General features: G+C 36.2%; 2 protein-coding genes and 1 long non-coding RNA gene across 3 annotated transcripts; all 3 read right to left on the reverse strand.

Moving 5' to 3' along the window:
• Positions 1-654: 654 nt before the first annotated feature.
• LOC148914934 (uncharacterized) lies at positions 655-1,563 on the reverse strand. The gene has a single exon (XM_089043343.1). The coding sequence runs from the start codon at positions 1,561-1,563 to the stop codon at positions 655-657; it is 909 nt and encodes a 302-aa protein (XP_088899469.1).
• Positions 1,564-3,641: 2,078 nt separating this feature from the next.
• On the reverse strand, positions 3,642-6,159 carry LOC148914935 (uncharacterized). Its single transcript, XR_016122460.1, has 2 exons — positions 6,073-6,159; positions 3,642-4,240 (listed from the first exon to the last, which is right to left on the reverse strand). It is a non-coding gene; the product is annotated as an uncharacterized LOC148914935 (long non-coding RNA).
• A 3,777-nt stretch (positions 6,160-9,936) lies between these two features.
• On the reverse strand, positions 9,937-11,465 carry LOC103339162 (agamous-like MADS-box protein AGL103). The gene is made up of 2 exons (XM_008242451.2): positions 11,066-11,465; positions 9,937-10,855 (listed from the first exon to the last, which is right to left on the reverse strand). The coding sequence occupies exon 2, from the start codon at positions 10,848-10,850 to the stop codon at positions 10,146-10,148; it is 705 nt and encodes a 234-aa protein (XP_008240673.2). The 5' UTR covers positions 10,851-10,855; positions 11,066-11,465; the 3' UTR covers positions 9,937-10,145.
• Positions 11,466-12,686: the final 1,221 nt, after the last annotated feature.

A 12,686-nucleotide genomic window follows, 5' to 3' on the forward strand; every position in this document is an offset into this window, starting at 1 on the left:
TTTCCAGTGGGGTAGCATTTTGAGGATAACAAGTCTGGACAAGTGTAGAGGCAGGTCAAAATCCTTTGTATTGGGCTGGAAGACGCGCTCAAAGACTTTTTTGGTAATCCGTAAATAGCGATTGTAGCTCCAAAAAGGGCTACTATTTTGTTCTCTCTTTCCCTTTTTATTTTTATTTTTATTTTTATTTTTTTATAAACAAAGTCCAACTAAAATTTCATTTTTTGGGCTTAAAAATTCACAAATGGCCTAATTTCATGCAAACGGAGGTGTTTTGGCCTAGAAAAGAGAGGTGATTTAGAGTTGGGATTGGGGAAGATTAGTTATGGGCTTAGAAATTTAGCATTAGGCTTAAATATTTTTTTTTAATTAAAAAATATAGAGTTGGGTTTGGTTTGGTTTGGTTTTTTCACTATAAGAACCGAAAGCAAGCCAAATCAATCCAGTTCAATCTAGTTTTGGGTCAACCCGCTTTTTGTGGCCTAATGTAGCTCAGTTTTTCAGTTTTCCAATTTAAATGCCCACCCCTACTTATACTCAATCCATTCATGCGTCATTATTGTGAGAGCTAACTTATCTTCCTCTAAAGCGAGAGATGCTTCAGCGTCACAATCGTCTTCACTTTTCTCCTTTAGGTTGGAAGTAGTAGCAATATTACTCTCGGTGGGCCTTTTGTTTGACCAGACAATCTTTCGCCATGTGGCCCTTCTTTCCACAGTTGTAGCATTTACTCTCAAATCTTTTATTATTTTTGGACTGACCACAGTTGTCGTGATACTTTGGAGCTCCCCTTGGTCGGGAACTTCCTTCTCCTTGATGACCATTCACCTTGCCACCATTTCTTTTAGATCCACCACCGACATGTTGCTTAAAGCTACCTTTACTTTTCTTGGTGTAGAACGTTTCCTCCTCCCCTTTCGGTGAGACCACTCTCATTTGCTTAGCCATAGCTTCTTGGTCGGCAAGCAAATTTTCAAACTCAACAAGTGATGGTTGAGTCGGCCATCCTTGAACAGTGGCAATGAAGTCTTGGTATTCGGGTCTCAAACCATGAATAATTATTCTTTTTATCTTGGAATCCACAATAGCAGAAGTAGGATCTAATTCAGAAATTTCACTGCATATCGACTTTACCTTTTGAAAATACTGAGCAATCGTTATGTCGCATTGTGCAACAGATAACAGCTCGTTCTCTAGAAGTTGTAGCCTTATGTCATTCCTCCTCAAAAAAAGTGTTGCGCCAAGCTGTAGTCTCGTGCCATTCCTCCCTAAAAAGAGTGTTGCAAATGTGTCCCATGCTTCTTTTGGTGTTTTGGCATTTCTTATGTGCTCCAACATTTCTTCTTCAATTGTGGTCTTTAGGGCAAACATAGCTTTACTTGCTTTAATCTTCCACTTACGCAAAGTGCCATTGGTGTCCTCTTTAGGCCGTGTAACTTCATTACCGCCGATGACATCCCAAAGATCTTCACCTTGTAGATAAGACTCCATACATGTCGCCCACGTGTTGTAATTTTTATTGTTGAGCTTCTTGATTTCTCCAACTACTTGAAAATCACCCATCGTGTCGGCAGGATTTTGGTAGACCGAATAAGCTTGATCTAAAGATACAAACTTGTAAAGGCGAACTCTTCATGACTCAAGGAACCTCTAGAAGAATCGGTTCCGAACCGTCCCGCTCCAATACCAATTGTTGAGAAATTAAAGTACACAACTTTAATATTTAATTGTTGAAGACAGAACAAGTAAATGAATTACTTCTATTAAACTCACAAAATATTACAACAAAACAACTCTATAAAAAAAGCCCACAATTTTTAAAAGCTAACACTCTTTCTCACTTTCTAGAGACAAACTCTAGAACAATCACACTCCTCACAAAGACTACTCAAACTTAAGCTCTATAGCTTGTTGCTTGTTCTTCTTCTTCTATCTTCTTGATTACTTAAATGAAGGCTTGATGCCCATATATAGAAATTCCTAGCCGACATAGTCCAAGCCCACCGACTTGGCTTCTTCATTTCCAGCCACGCTTATGCAACTTTCTAGAATTAGCTATATTATTCTGATACAATATCTAGTTACTAAGTCAGTGGTATTCTCTTCACTTTTCCAGATTTTTCTATAATTATCTAGTTCTACTGTTACCAAACTTTCATGGGTTGGGGCTTTATTTTTCTTGGGCTGATTAATCTGTTGAGCTGGTGTTGATATTTTAACATTTCTCTCTTGAAACCTCTCTTAAATGGATAACATCCTTCTTGTTAGATATCCAATTGAACCTTCTCAACTTTTTTAAAGTTGTCTTGGCAGGCTAGTCAGGCCCCAATATTTGATTGCTTCTAGCACATAGCAGAAGCTTAATGAAGGCTGCTTCCTATTCTTTTCGTTTTGAAAATGATTTCTAGTGGTTTTTGTTGGATATGAAGTAGGCATTGCAATGTATTGTCATATAGTTATTGCTTATTGGAAAGCATGAAAATTCAAGGTATAAAAATCTGGTTCGTCAGTGCCGATTACCTGTGTACAGGACAGGAAGGTGTCACATTAACCATTAACTCAATCTCATTTAGCCAAATATTCATCTTTCACAAGTTACAGTGACTCTAATGAGCAATCAAAAGTGGAGAAGCTGCTAGGCAAAGGAGGAGAAGGTTGTTTTCCGTTGTACCATATTATGTTGTGCGCTATTTTGATATCAGCTACACATTATTTTCAAAAGTACTTGCGCCCAATTTTGGTGCAAGTGGTACGCATCATGGTGGTTTGTTCTTGCATGGTGCCATACTAAGTACTATGTAATTTAATCCACATCTTTACTTAGGCTCTTGAACAGGGTTTTGTATAACGTCAAACGGACTACGTATAGCACCAGGAAGGATTTGCATTTTAGAACACATCGTCAGATCAAACATGATCCATCATATGCGCTAGTATATTGTTTGATTGCAACCGTAAAATGTTTGATTGTGATTGTAAAATGACCTTGAAATGTATTGCCTGCAGTTGCAGACATTTTGCTGTGGCGTGATGAGAAGAAATCTTTTACTTATTTCCTTGCTTTGAGTATGTTGCTTTACTCGTTTTTGCTTTGTGGAAGAACTTTTAGCCTCATCTATATCCAAGCTTCTGCTGTTAGTTTCATTTGGCCTTTATGGATATGGAATTCTACCACCGAAGATGCAAGTATTGATGCTTATGAGCTAGAGTAACCTCTAAAATGCTAAAAGAGATCCTTGCCTCCTGTATTTACTGACCATAATGTCTTTTGAACAGAATGGGTCTTACCTCCGTTACGGGTTCATCTTTATCTTGTTTTGAGATTTCTGAAATGTTAGTGAAAGACATGATCGCAACCATAGCATATTTTTGTAACAGAGTGATTTTGGTTTGCTGGAATTCTCTTGGTATTTGAAGTATTGAAGTGGTCCTTGCTTTATAGTTTGTTACTAGCAAAGGCACCCGCGCCATGCTGCGGGTTTTGAAACCAAATTGCATTCTAAAAGACGTTTGAGAAAAATCATATTTTAAAAGAAGAGTTGATAGATTTTCTTTAAAATTGAATCATAATTGAAGACAATTATGAGAAAGGAAACTTTGCCCAAATTCAATGCAATCAACTACCACTTAATATAGAGAAATTGAGTGGGGAAATAAGTTGTGAACAATGAAATATTATGTATATAATGTGTACATTAATGAGATGAATGAATTGAAAAGGAAAGAGCATAAACTCTGATGTGGAAGTAGGAGAGGCAATTTTGGAACTGCCTTGGGCTTTTTTCTTCTTCAAACCGATAATTAGTAAATTGTCAGAATCTCACACATTTTCTTCTCTGGTTTTATGTTTATCATCGGCAAGACAAACACTTTCATAAGAGATTTCTATACCATTTGAAATGGCAAAACTATGAGCTTCTTGCATCATCTGATTTCGTTTGCTATCTCTAGTCATTTTACGCATTATGCACAGAAATTTAAAACCCCAAGCAACAGATTGATAGCTGGAAAGGAGAAAAAACATGCATTTATACAATTTTAAATTATAAGCAAATGCACCGTGATATTGACAGAACCAAAGAAATGAGAATTTTCAAATGTCATAATATTTGGCAATCAATAAGCTACAGCCACCATGCATGCAATCTTTTGAAAAATGGATAAAACACTAACCTGTAGTCAAAGAAGCTATCAAGCACTTCGAAAAACAGCCACACAAAAGCAGGATCACAACAGCTATCTAAAATACAAAGACAGAAAAACAAAATTAGGCTAATAAGTATAATTCTGGTTTTGCTTGTGAGATAAGACGGTCTCAATTAATGAATCTGTTTCAATACTGATTTTCGTATTGAAGAATATTAAGAACCAACAGAAACTATTTGTTACATTTCCTTTTCTTACACAAACAAATGAAAACATGAAAATATTACGATACGAATTGAAGACTGGTTTCTTTTCAAATTCCTTGAGAGGAGAATCACATGTTAATTGGTTGAAAAGTAACCAACACCATAAAGAGAAAACTAAATAAACACATCACAACTCATTTCAAAATCCATATGCGTGCAAGACAGTGTAGACCAATACCAAATGTTCCGTAAAAAACAAATTCGATAAAACCAAACATCGACCAAACCCTATATAATTAGTTAAGCCAATGTGGTCAATTTGTTTCTGGAAATTAGTTCAATGGCCCATAATTGTGACTTGCAACCAACCATTTGCAGAGGAGCAATTTTAAATAAAATTAAGCAACAATCAAAAGAGCGAAAAATAAAGACATTCTAGATTCTAAAACAGGGCTCTGAACAACTTGGTGATCCCCAATTGGAGCATTAGTGCCACATGTGCTACATCTTTGACAGTGTTTTGATATATAGCCAACCTTTTAAAAAAAAAATCTCATCCTCATTGTTAAAAATTGACGATCTTTTCCCACTTTAAAGTTATTTCCACTATGAATAGAAAACATAAAAAACATTTATTAAGACAAAGTTCTTTCACTAACTGTATTGCAATGGAGATGCTACACTGTCTATTTAAAAACTATTAGATGCTGCATTTGAAATAAAGAGTACACGATTACTGATTATAATGTCATGCTTTTTAATAATGTGTTCTTTAATTTGAATAACTTTGATGCATAATAATCAAGCACCGTGTAGCTGATTTACATGGGTTCTTACTAAAAAGTTAATGTATATATTCACAGGGGATGCTTTGATATCAAACTTGCATACCAAAAATTCATCATTAAAAAATTAAGAAGAACAGTACATATGCCTAAATGATCAACACAAATGGGAAATTGATGCCATTGGCTCAAGCAAAATGGAAAACAATTAATTTTTGCCAATTAATTTCAACCAAGAAATTTGCCTCTTGCTTAACAGAACCAAAAGTAGGAACCTAAAACCTCTATCCAAACCAGTAAAATAAGCCAACACTTTGAGAGCACTGCATAGTTTACAACATCTAAGTTTTCTTTTTGGTCATTGGTGGAAATTTCACTATTCATTGTATTTAGCTATTTTTGGTTAATAAATATTTTGATGCCATTTAGTGAAGAATTTAGAACAGATGCTAAATGTAGATGCACCAAGTATGAAACCGGTGGAAGATTTTGAGTAACTGTTTACAACTCAACAACATTTTCCTTGGCACTAATGCATTCAATATCGATCTATTATAATTTAACTCAGGCTTTTTCTGGTTTTTGTAATTCTTTTAGGCATCATATTCAAAAATTACAAATTCCAACCAACACATCGATGGCTGGAAAGGAAAAAATAAACATGGATGAGTTAAATTACAATATTTTTATTACATCTATATCCTAATCAAGCAAAATGGACGCACACCAACAGTATTGTAGCTATAGAAATAAAAAATTTCAAAACAAACATATGAAAACGAATTAAATACAATTTCTATAGCCTAATCAAGCAAACCATATAAGCAATAACATCACAATGATAGAAATAACAATTTTCAAAGACACAATATCCAAACACCAATTAGCCACACTTGATATGCAAGACTTCTTCAAAAGACGAATAGAAAACTGACCTGTTGTCTAGCAGCAATGGGAAGAGCTACCAAACAGTCTAAAAAACAGTTATACAGCATTTGTAAAAACGCAAAAACTGAAAATTCAGTTTCTTCTTCTCATAAGGCATATAATCCTTTTTTTGCGTTTGAAAATTGTTGAAGTCTATTTTTGTACGGTTGCCATCTTTCTTTAGGACTTGAAGAAAAAATAAGAAGCACACACTTATCCCAACCAATTGTCAATTGACACCATTAGCTAATTCCTAAGCTCTATTCACAAAACTTAAAACAATTAATTGGAAATTTCAGCCTACAATTAAAGTTATTTCCACTATGAATTGAAAAAAAAACATTTATTAAAAAAAAGTTCTTTGACTAACTGTATTGCAATACATAACACAACAATTTCTTTTGTTTCTATATAATATCCTAATCTCCTTTGTTTCCATGGAAAATTGGCATTTTTCAGATAAGGAAAAGCCACAGAACAATTTCATTAACACACACTGAAAAGCATTATCCTGAACTGAAAGCTTTCAATTCCCATATCAATATCAAATTCCAAAAAGTCCAACTTCTAAAACAAAATACATAAAAACCAACCCATGAATGAAAACAGCATAAAAAATAACCCAAAAAAACAGAGAGAATTGCACCAAGATCCATGATCCATCTATTTATACCGTCACTCTATATATTAGCTTGTTTTCATAGCCTTCAACTGTCGAATGAACATCAAACCACTAAAAGAAAGAAAGTCTCTTGACAAAAAATCTCCCAGCCAACAAATTCTTCATATGGAACAAATACTTGGAAATGGAAGGTATAGTGCTACCACCCTTCTCTTTCTTTTTCTCTTTCTCACTCACACAAACACATATATTCTAGTGTTCCAAACAACCAATGCTCTAATAATAAGAATGAAACAGGGAGCACGGAAGGCTGTATGAGCGAGACTATAAGTAAAGAAAGAGCTGAAGCTGCGAAGAATGATGCAGGACTACCACTCTTCAATTTAAAAAGAGTTTTAGCTGCAACAAACAACTTCAATGTAGCGAATAAACTGGGAGAGGGAGGATTTGGCCCTGTTCATAAGGTGACACTTTCTAAACTGCTTGATAAATACTAATCTACAGTTTATCTAATATATGCTAACTTGGACGGGCCAAAGACATAACAGATCTAGGTTCCTTGAAGGAGGCAGCAAAAATCTTCATTCCAGGTATATTGTAGCATGATTTCTGTTTTCTCAGCCTCTCTAATTCTATAAACCAAAAAGTTCAATATATAACTTTAATTTTCTGTAAGCGTTGATCTAGATTTACATTCCCTTTGTCCTGACAACTCAATCGAACATCTCAATCAAAAGTCACCCTAAACAATTAAAATCACAAAACCACTCTCTCACTCAGGATTGAATCATTGCACAGACTGTGATCAACATAAGCCTGCGGCAATCCTAATATCTAGGATATTATGTTCAATTGTAATTTTAAAGGACAAAACATACACATTCAAGCAAGAACTCTACAGCATGCCTGCTCAATCAGGCCATACAATTTTCAGAACTTATGTACCAAGCATATTGAACTGGCAAAGTAAACCATATGTTTCCTAGACACCATATGCTTGAGAGTCAATCTAGATAAATGGGTTTTAAAACATGAATTATTTCAAGAAGATAAAAAGAAACCTTTCTTTCTAGTTGAACATAGGGAATTTAGGATAGAATTTAAGAACCTGTGACATATACAGAAAAGCTTCGATCAAGAACTATATTTTTCATATACAGAAACCAAAGTTTAAGCCACATAGCCATGTCTCAGAGCATATGGTGAAAAAATTGACGTGAGCAGAACTTAGAGAGTACACAAAGAAGGGAAGATGGCACTTTATCAGTATGGTTGCTGGTTAATCATTCCCAATTTCTATTTTGACGAAACCTGATTAATCTTCACTTCTTTTTTCCTTGTGTTTTATCATTAATTTTTTTCTCCATATTTAGGATACAGCAACCAAAAGCAGATAAAAAAGGAAATTTTTATTTTTTTATTTTTTAAAGCACGCTTGGTCTTTGCTTTCCAGTGTGTTATCGGCAACCAAAACAGAAATTGCGAATGATTTCCATTTCTAAGATTTCTCCGAGAGAGCAAAGTCATTGAATCGACAATTGATTAAAAAAATAATAATAATAAGAACGATGGAAATACCTGAGCTAATCTGTGAGATTCAATCCCCTTCCTGATAGAACCCAATATGTTGTGAAATATAAATACCTCAGCTCCTCTTATATAGCATTAGGGATTACCCAAGAACCTGAAATCAAATTAACCAAATAAATGAACCCAAATTCGTAAAAATAAATCAAAAATACCCTAAAGATAGAACATGGCTCACACCCACGCTCTCCAAAGGACGAAAAAAATCCCAGCCAACAATCAAATTCATGAAATGAAGACCAAAAGATCTGTTAAAAAGTTGACGGGATGCATACCAAGACAAAGGATGCAAAACTCGTAAGCAAGAAAGATGGAAGACGTCAGTCGAAGGCTGTAGAAACGATGAGAAATCTCCCGACCACAAATCTGTGAGACGAAGACTAAAAGTGCGGCTGGATTTGCAGCCCACCTCCCAAACGAAAATCGACCCCTCACGCATGTCTAACAATGAATGCAGATCTTCCATAGCTGCCCCCAACCAGCTGGTTCGAAATGGACTGAAAATGGACGCCTTCTGAGCAACGAAACGTTCGCAGCGGAGGGAAAGGGGCAAAAGGGAACAGAAGAAGATGTTTAGTTGAGGGCAGTTTCGTCAATTCACTGTTATGAAGAGAAAACAAAACAAAAACAATAGCAAAATGAGGGGCATTTCCGTCATTATACTGTGCTTAGGAACAGTGTTTAGTTGGATTGAGCTTTAGTATATATATAATTTGTGTCAAAGAAATTACATTTTTTCATAGTGTATATGGCTTAAGTAGCATGTAGCAAATTATTATTGTTCTCGAGGCGTGAAGTATGAGCATGTACTCATTCATAAACGTATGTCGTGACTAAATGTCTAATGCACATTTCATTGTGTATCAATATTATAGGTATCGACATCGAGTGTGAAAGTAAGCGATGTCATGTATCAAAACATTCAAGGAACATCAGCTACAGCCCGTCGCAATAAAATATGATTTGTCCACTACTAAGGAAAGTACTTGACTTCCGATTACAAAAACAGAGCTTTCATACTTTTTGAGGGTTAGAAATTAAAACCAAAGGCTTAATTAATAAGATTTTCAAAAAAGGCAAACTGCCGTTTTCCATCTACGTTTGGTTTATTTCTTACCAACCCTTCAACTCAAACTTGATAACCTTGGATTGAGATTACCACCAATTCATCAACACATAGAGATAGAGGGCCTGTCCACTGATGTGTTTTTTTATTCGTTATTTAACCTTACCAACTCACAGAATAATCTTAGCTCCATCATACAACCTCATAGAGAGAGAGAGAGAGAGAGAGAGAGAGAGAGAGAGAGAACTGCTCACTGCTCATGTATGACTGAATGGCAGCTCAGCCATAAGAGTGTGGGCAGCATAGACATAAACTATATGAATCTTTCTAGCTCACTGCTCATGTATGATTGATATTCGGACTCCATTCTTCCGTATGTAATTTCTCCGATAAGTTTGGAGGCTTAAAGAATTCAAAGAAATACATATGTAATTGGGTGGCTTTGCATGTGCAGCAACCAGTTTTGCTATTCCCGGATGATCGAGCTCACTTCAATGAACATATATACTCCAAATCATAGGTACACATATATAGATTCATATGCATACATACATATACAGGACTATTGGACAAACCCCCATTCTTTTATTGGACACGTACGTAAAGACCATATATTTTTATTGACCCCATGAATTGAATAGAAATATGAAATGATTGCTAAGCTGTGGCCTTGAATTCGAGACCTTGACGGAAGGTGAACTATATTATAGGCCTATATTATCCCTAGCCACATCAAAATCCAACTAAACAATACTAGAAATTCGATTACAAAGGATCAAAATCGAACTGAGGTTGTCAAGTTGTCATTAGCTCTTCTCCAATTCTGATCTTGATACCCATGCACTTGGCAACATTGGATAATGCACAGGTGATGGAGGAGACATCAAAGCAGGGACTTGATAGGCCGGCTGCTCATCATGATTAGTATCCTCCTGGACGAAACATTGATTTTGTTTCTTATTAAACCCCATATATCTTTCCATAGAATCAATCTTCTTGGTTGCAACTTGTATCTTAGATTCGAGTGAAGCAATGAGCTTAGTCAATTCGTCCTGCGAAAAATCATCTATTCGATCGTCCCATGTCGGGTACTCTGCCTTAGAAATTTTCTTCCCTAAATTTTGAAACTTTGTCGGGTATTCCTCCTCAAAAATCTTCTTCCCTAAATTTTGAAACTTTTCGTCATCCTCATCCACGTGATCTTTCTTGTCCTCATAAAAATCGGACATATCAAAGTTTCTCTTCAATCCGGGCGTGGACGTATCCTTAGAATCCTTGTACTTGTTGAGAATGCGTTTGAATTGAGTCGGATCCCGCGGCCACGTCTCCGGTTGAACTGCCCTCCCCTTCTTTTGATCGGCTTCGTAGACGATCAAGCAAACATCAATACCACAAAGCTTCGAAAGCTCGTCGGCCTTTTTATATATACTCTTCTTTCGCTTCCGAAAGGTCATCTTCCGAGTGCCCTCATTAGGTATGAGTTCTAAGCTTCTTCTTCGAGGGGCCACCATATCTTCTATAATTCCACAAAACATAGAGAGCGAAAAATTTTTATGTTTAGATTAGAAGAACCCAGGAAAAAAATATATAAGAGATCTAATTGGATCTAGAGACTGAGAACAACTAGAAGCTTTGTTCCAAAACTTCGGTTTGAAAAAACAGAGAAAAGAAAAAGAAAACTAGGGCAAAAAACCATAACTTGGATTGTTCAAGTTGAAGAAAGTACCTGGGACTTGGGTTTCTGGGAGATCTTAATATGAGAGTGAAGGTCGGGGTTGTGATTGAGTTTTATAGAGAAGGAAGGAGGAGGCGGTTAAGGAAACTCAATTCAAATGGGAATGTTTCTGGTTTTTTATTTAATTTTTAATATTTATAGAAAGGTAGTTTCCATATTTCATGAGGAAAACCCAAAATATAATTCTTGATTAACACGTCGTCTATATTCTGCAGTTTCCTATTTCTACTCCACCACGTCTGCTTTCATTCCTAAGGTTTAGCCGTTCTCTTTCTTGCGGACAGATAGCAGCCGTTGGATGAAACTGGACGGCTGCATTAAAACATGGCTTTTAATAAGGTTTCACGTAGAATCGGGTAAAACAAAACCCATACACACATCCTCCCAAACAAACCAGAGAGAGACCCATCCTCGCACAAGTCATATCATCTCTCTCTCTCTCTCTCTCTCTCTCTCTCTCTCCACATGTGATGTGATTTTCTCTATGCTGCTGATGGTCAAGCTCTGAAACTTGTAGGAAATTGAGGATCGAGGCAGTTGTTGATTGAAGAAGAAAAGAATGGAGTGGAAAAAATATCTATAAAAATTGAAAACGGTCTGGAAACTATATTTAGAGTTAATACTGTAAACAAATATGTCATTTAACTTAATTTCTTTTAAAAATACATGCACAACAGTTATGTCGACAAGTCGAGTGAAACCACACCTTGAAACAAGCAAGTAAGTTTTACCATCCCAAAGAAGCCAATCTTAAAGCTTCTAACAATAAAAGAAAATAAAATAGAAGTTGTAAGACAGTTGGGTTCGAAACCCATTTAACTCGTCCCTATGATATCAAATCTGATCTCTTCCACAATTCTCTGTTGTCCTCATTTGCACAGCAACCAAACAGAAATAAGAAAACAACATCAACTCCGAAAACAGAAATAAGAAAACAAAAAAAACTCAAGAGATTTAAAAACTTGGAATGTACCTAGAAACTGTATCCAAACAGGAACATAGCCTCTTCAAGAGCACACCTGAGGCTGGACTCCTGGTGGCCCGGACCCGCACAGGAACTGCAGTGCTTTCCATGGCAATCAACTCTGTCACCCCAGTAGAGGTACTTCTCGTGGCCAGTTTGGCGGTTCTGGTTCATGTTCTTTACTTTGGGTCTGCTTTCGAGGGTTTTCAGAGAGGATAAAGAGAACCCACTAGTGGAAATGAGAGAGGAAGCGAGAAAGAGGAGTGCAATGGCAGCTATGGAGATGACAAGGAAGATGATTGGGGAACTGGGTCCTGGTTTGGACTTTTGGGTTCTAGGAAATTCCATTGTTTTTGGAGGTAGGCTACCCCACCAAGCTAAACATTGCCTTTTTCTTTTTTCAAGAATCTGGACTCCTGCATTCATCTATCACGTGAGCTATAGAACTCTTCATTGTGAGATAACCAGTCCTCAGCTCCCTTTGCTAAAAGGAAGGACAATAGCAGTCATTAGCCTGCACAGAGCAATAAAGTATTAGACGTGATAAATAACGCAAATGCCATACAAACTAGAACAACAATGAGGTAAGTATTTGAATACAATTGCTCCCATCAGTACCTGGACAAGAGAAAGTTCCAGCTATGCCAT

This window comes from Prunus mume, linkage group LG8 (genome assembly GCF_029339155.1).
Source record: "Prunus mume cultivar Tortuosa linkage group LG8, ASM2933915v1, whole genome shotgun sequence".
Classification (NCBI taxonomy): Eukaryota; Viridiplantae; Streptophyta; class Magnoliopsida; order Rosales; family Rosaceae; genus Prunus; species Prunus mume.

Coding starts and splice junctions, on each gene's coding strand:
- LOC103339162 (XM_008242451.2), bottom strand. CDS start 10,850: ATGGTGGCCCCTCGAAGAAGAAGCTTAGAACTCATACCTAATGAGGGC.
- LOC148914934 (XM_089043343.1), bottom strand. CDS start 1,563: ATGGGTGATTTTCAAGTAGTTGGAGAAATCAAGAAGCTCAACAATAAA.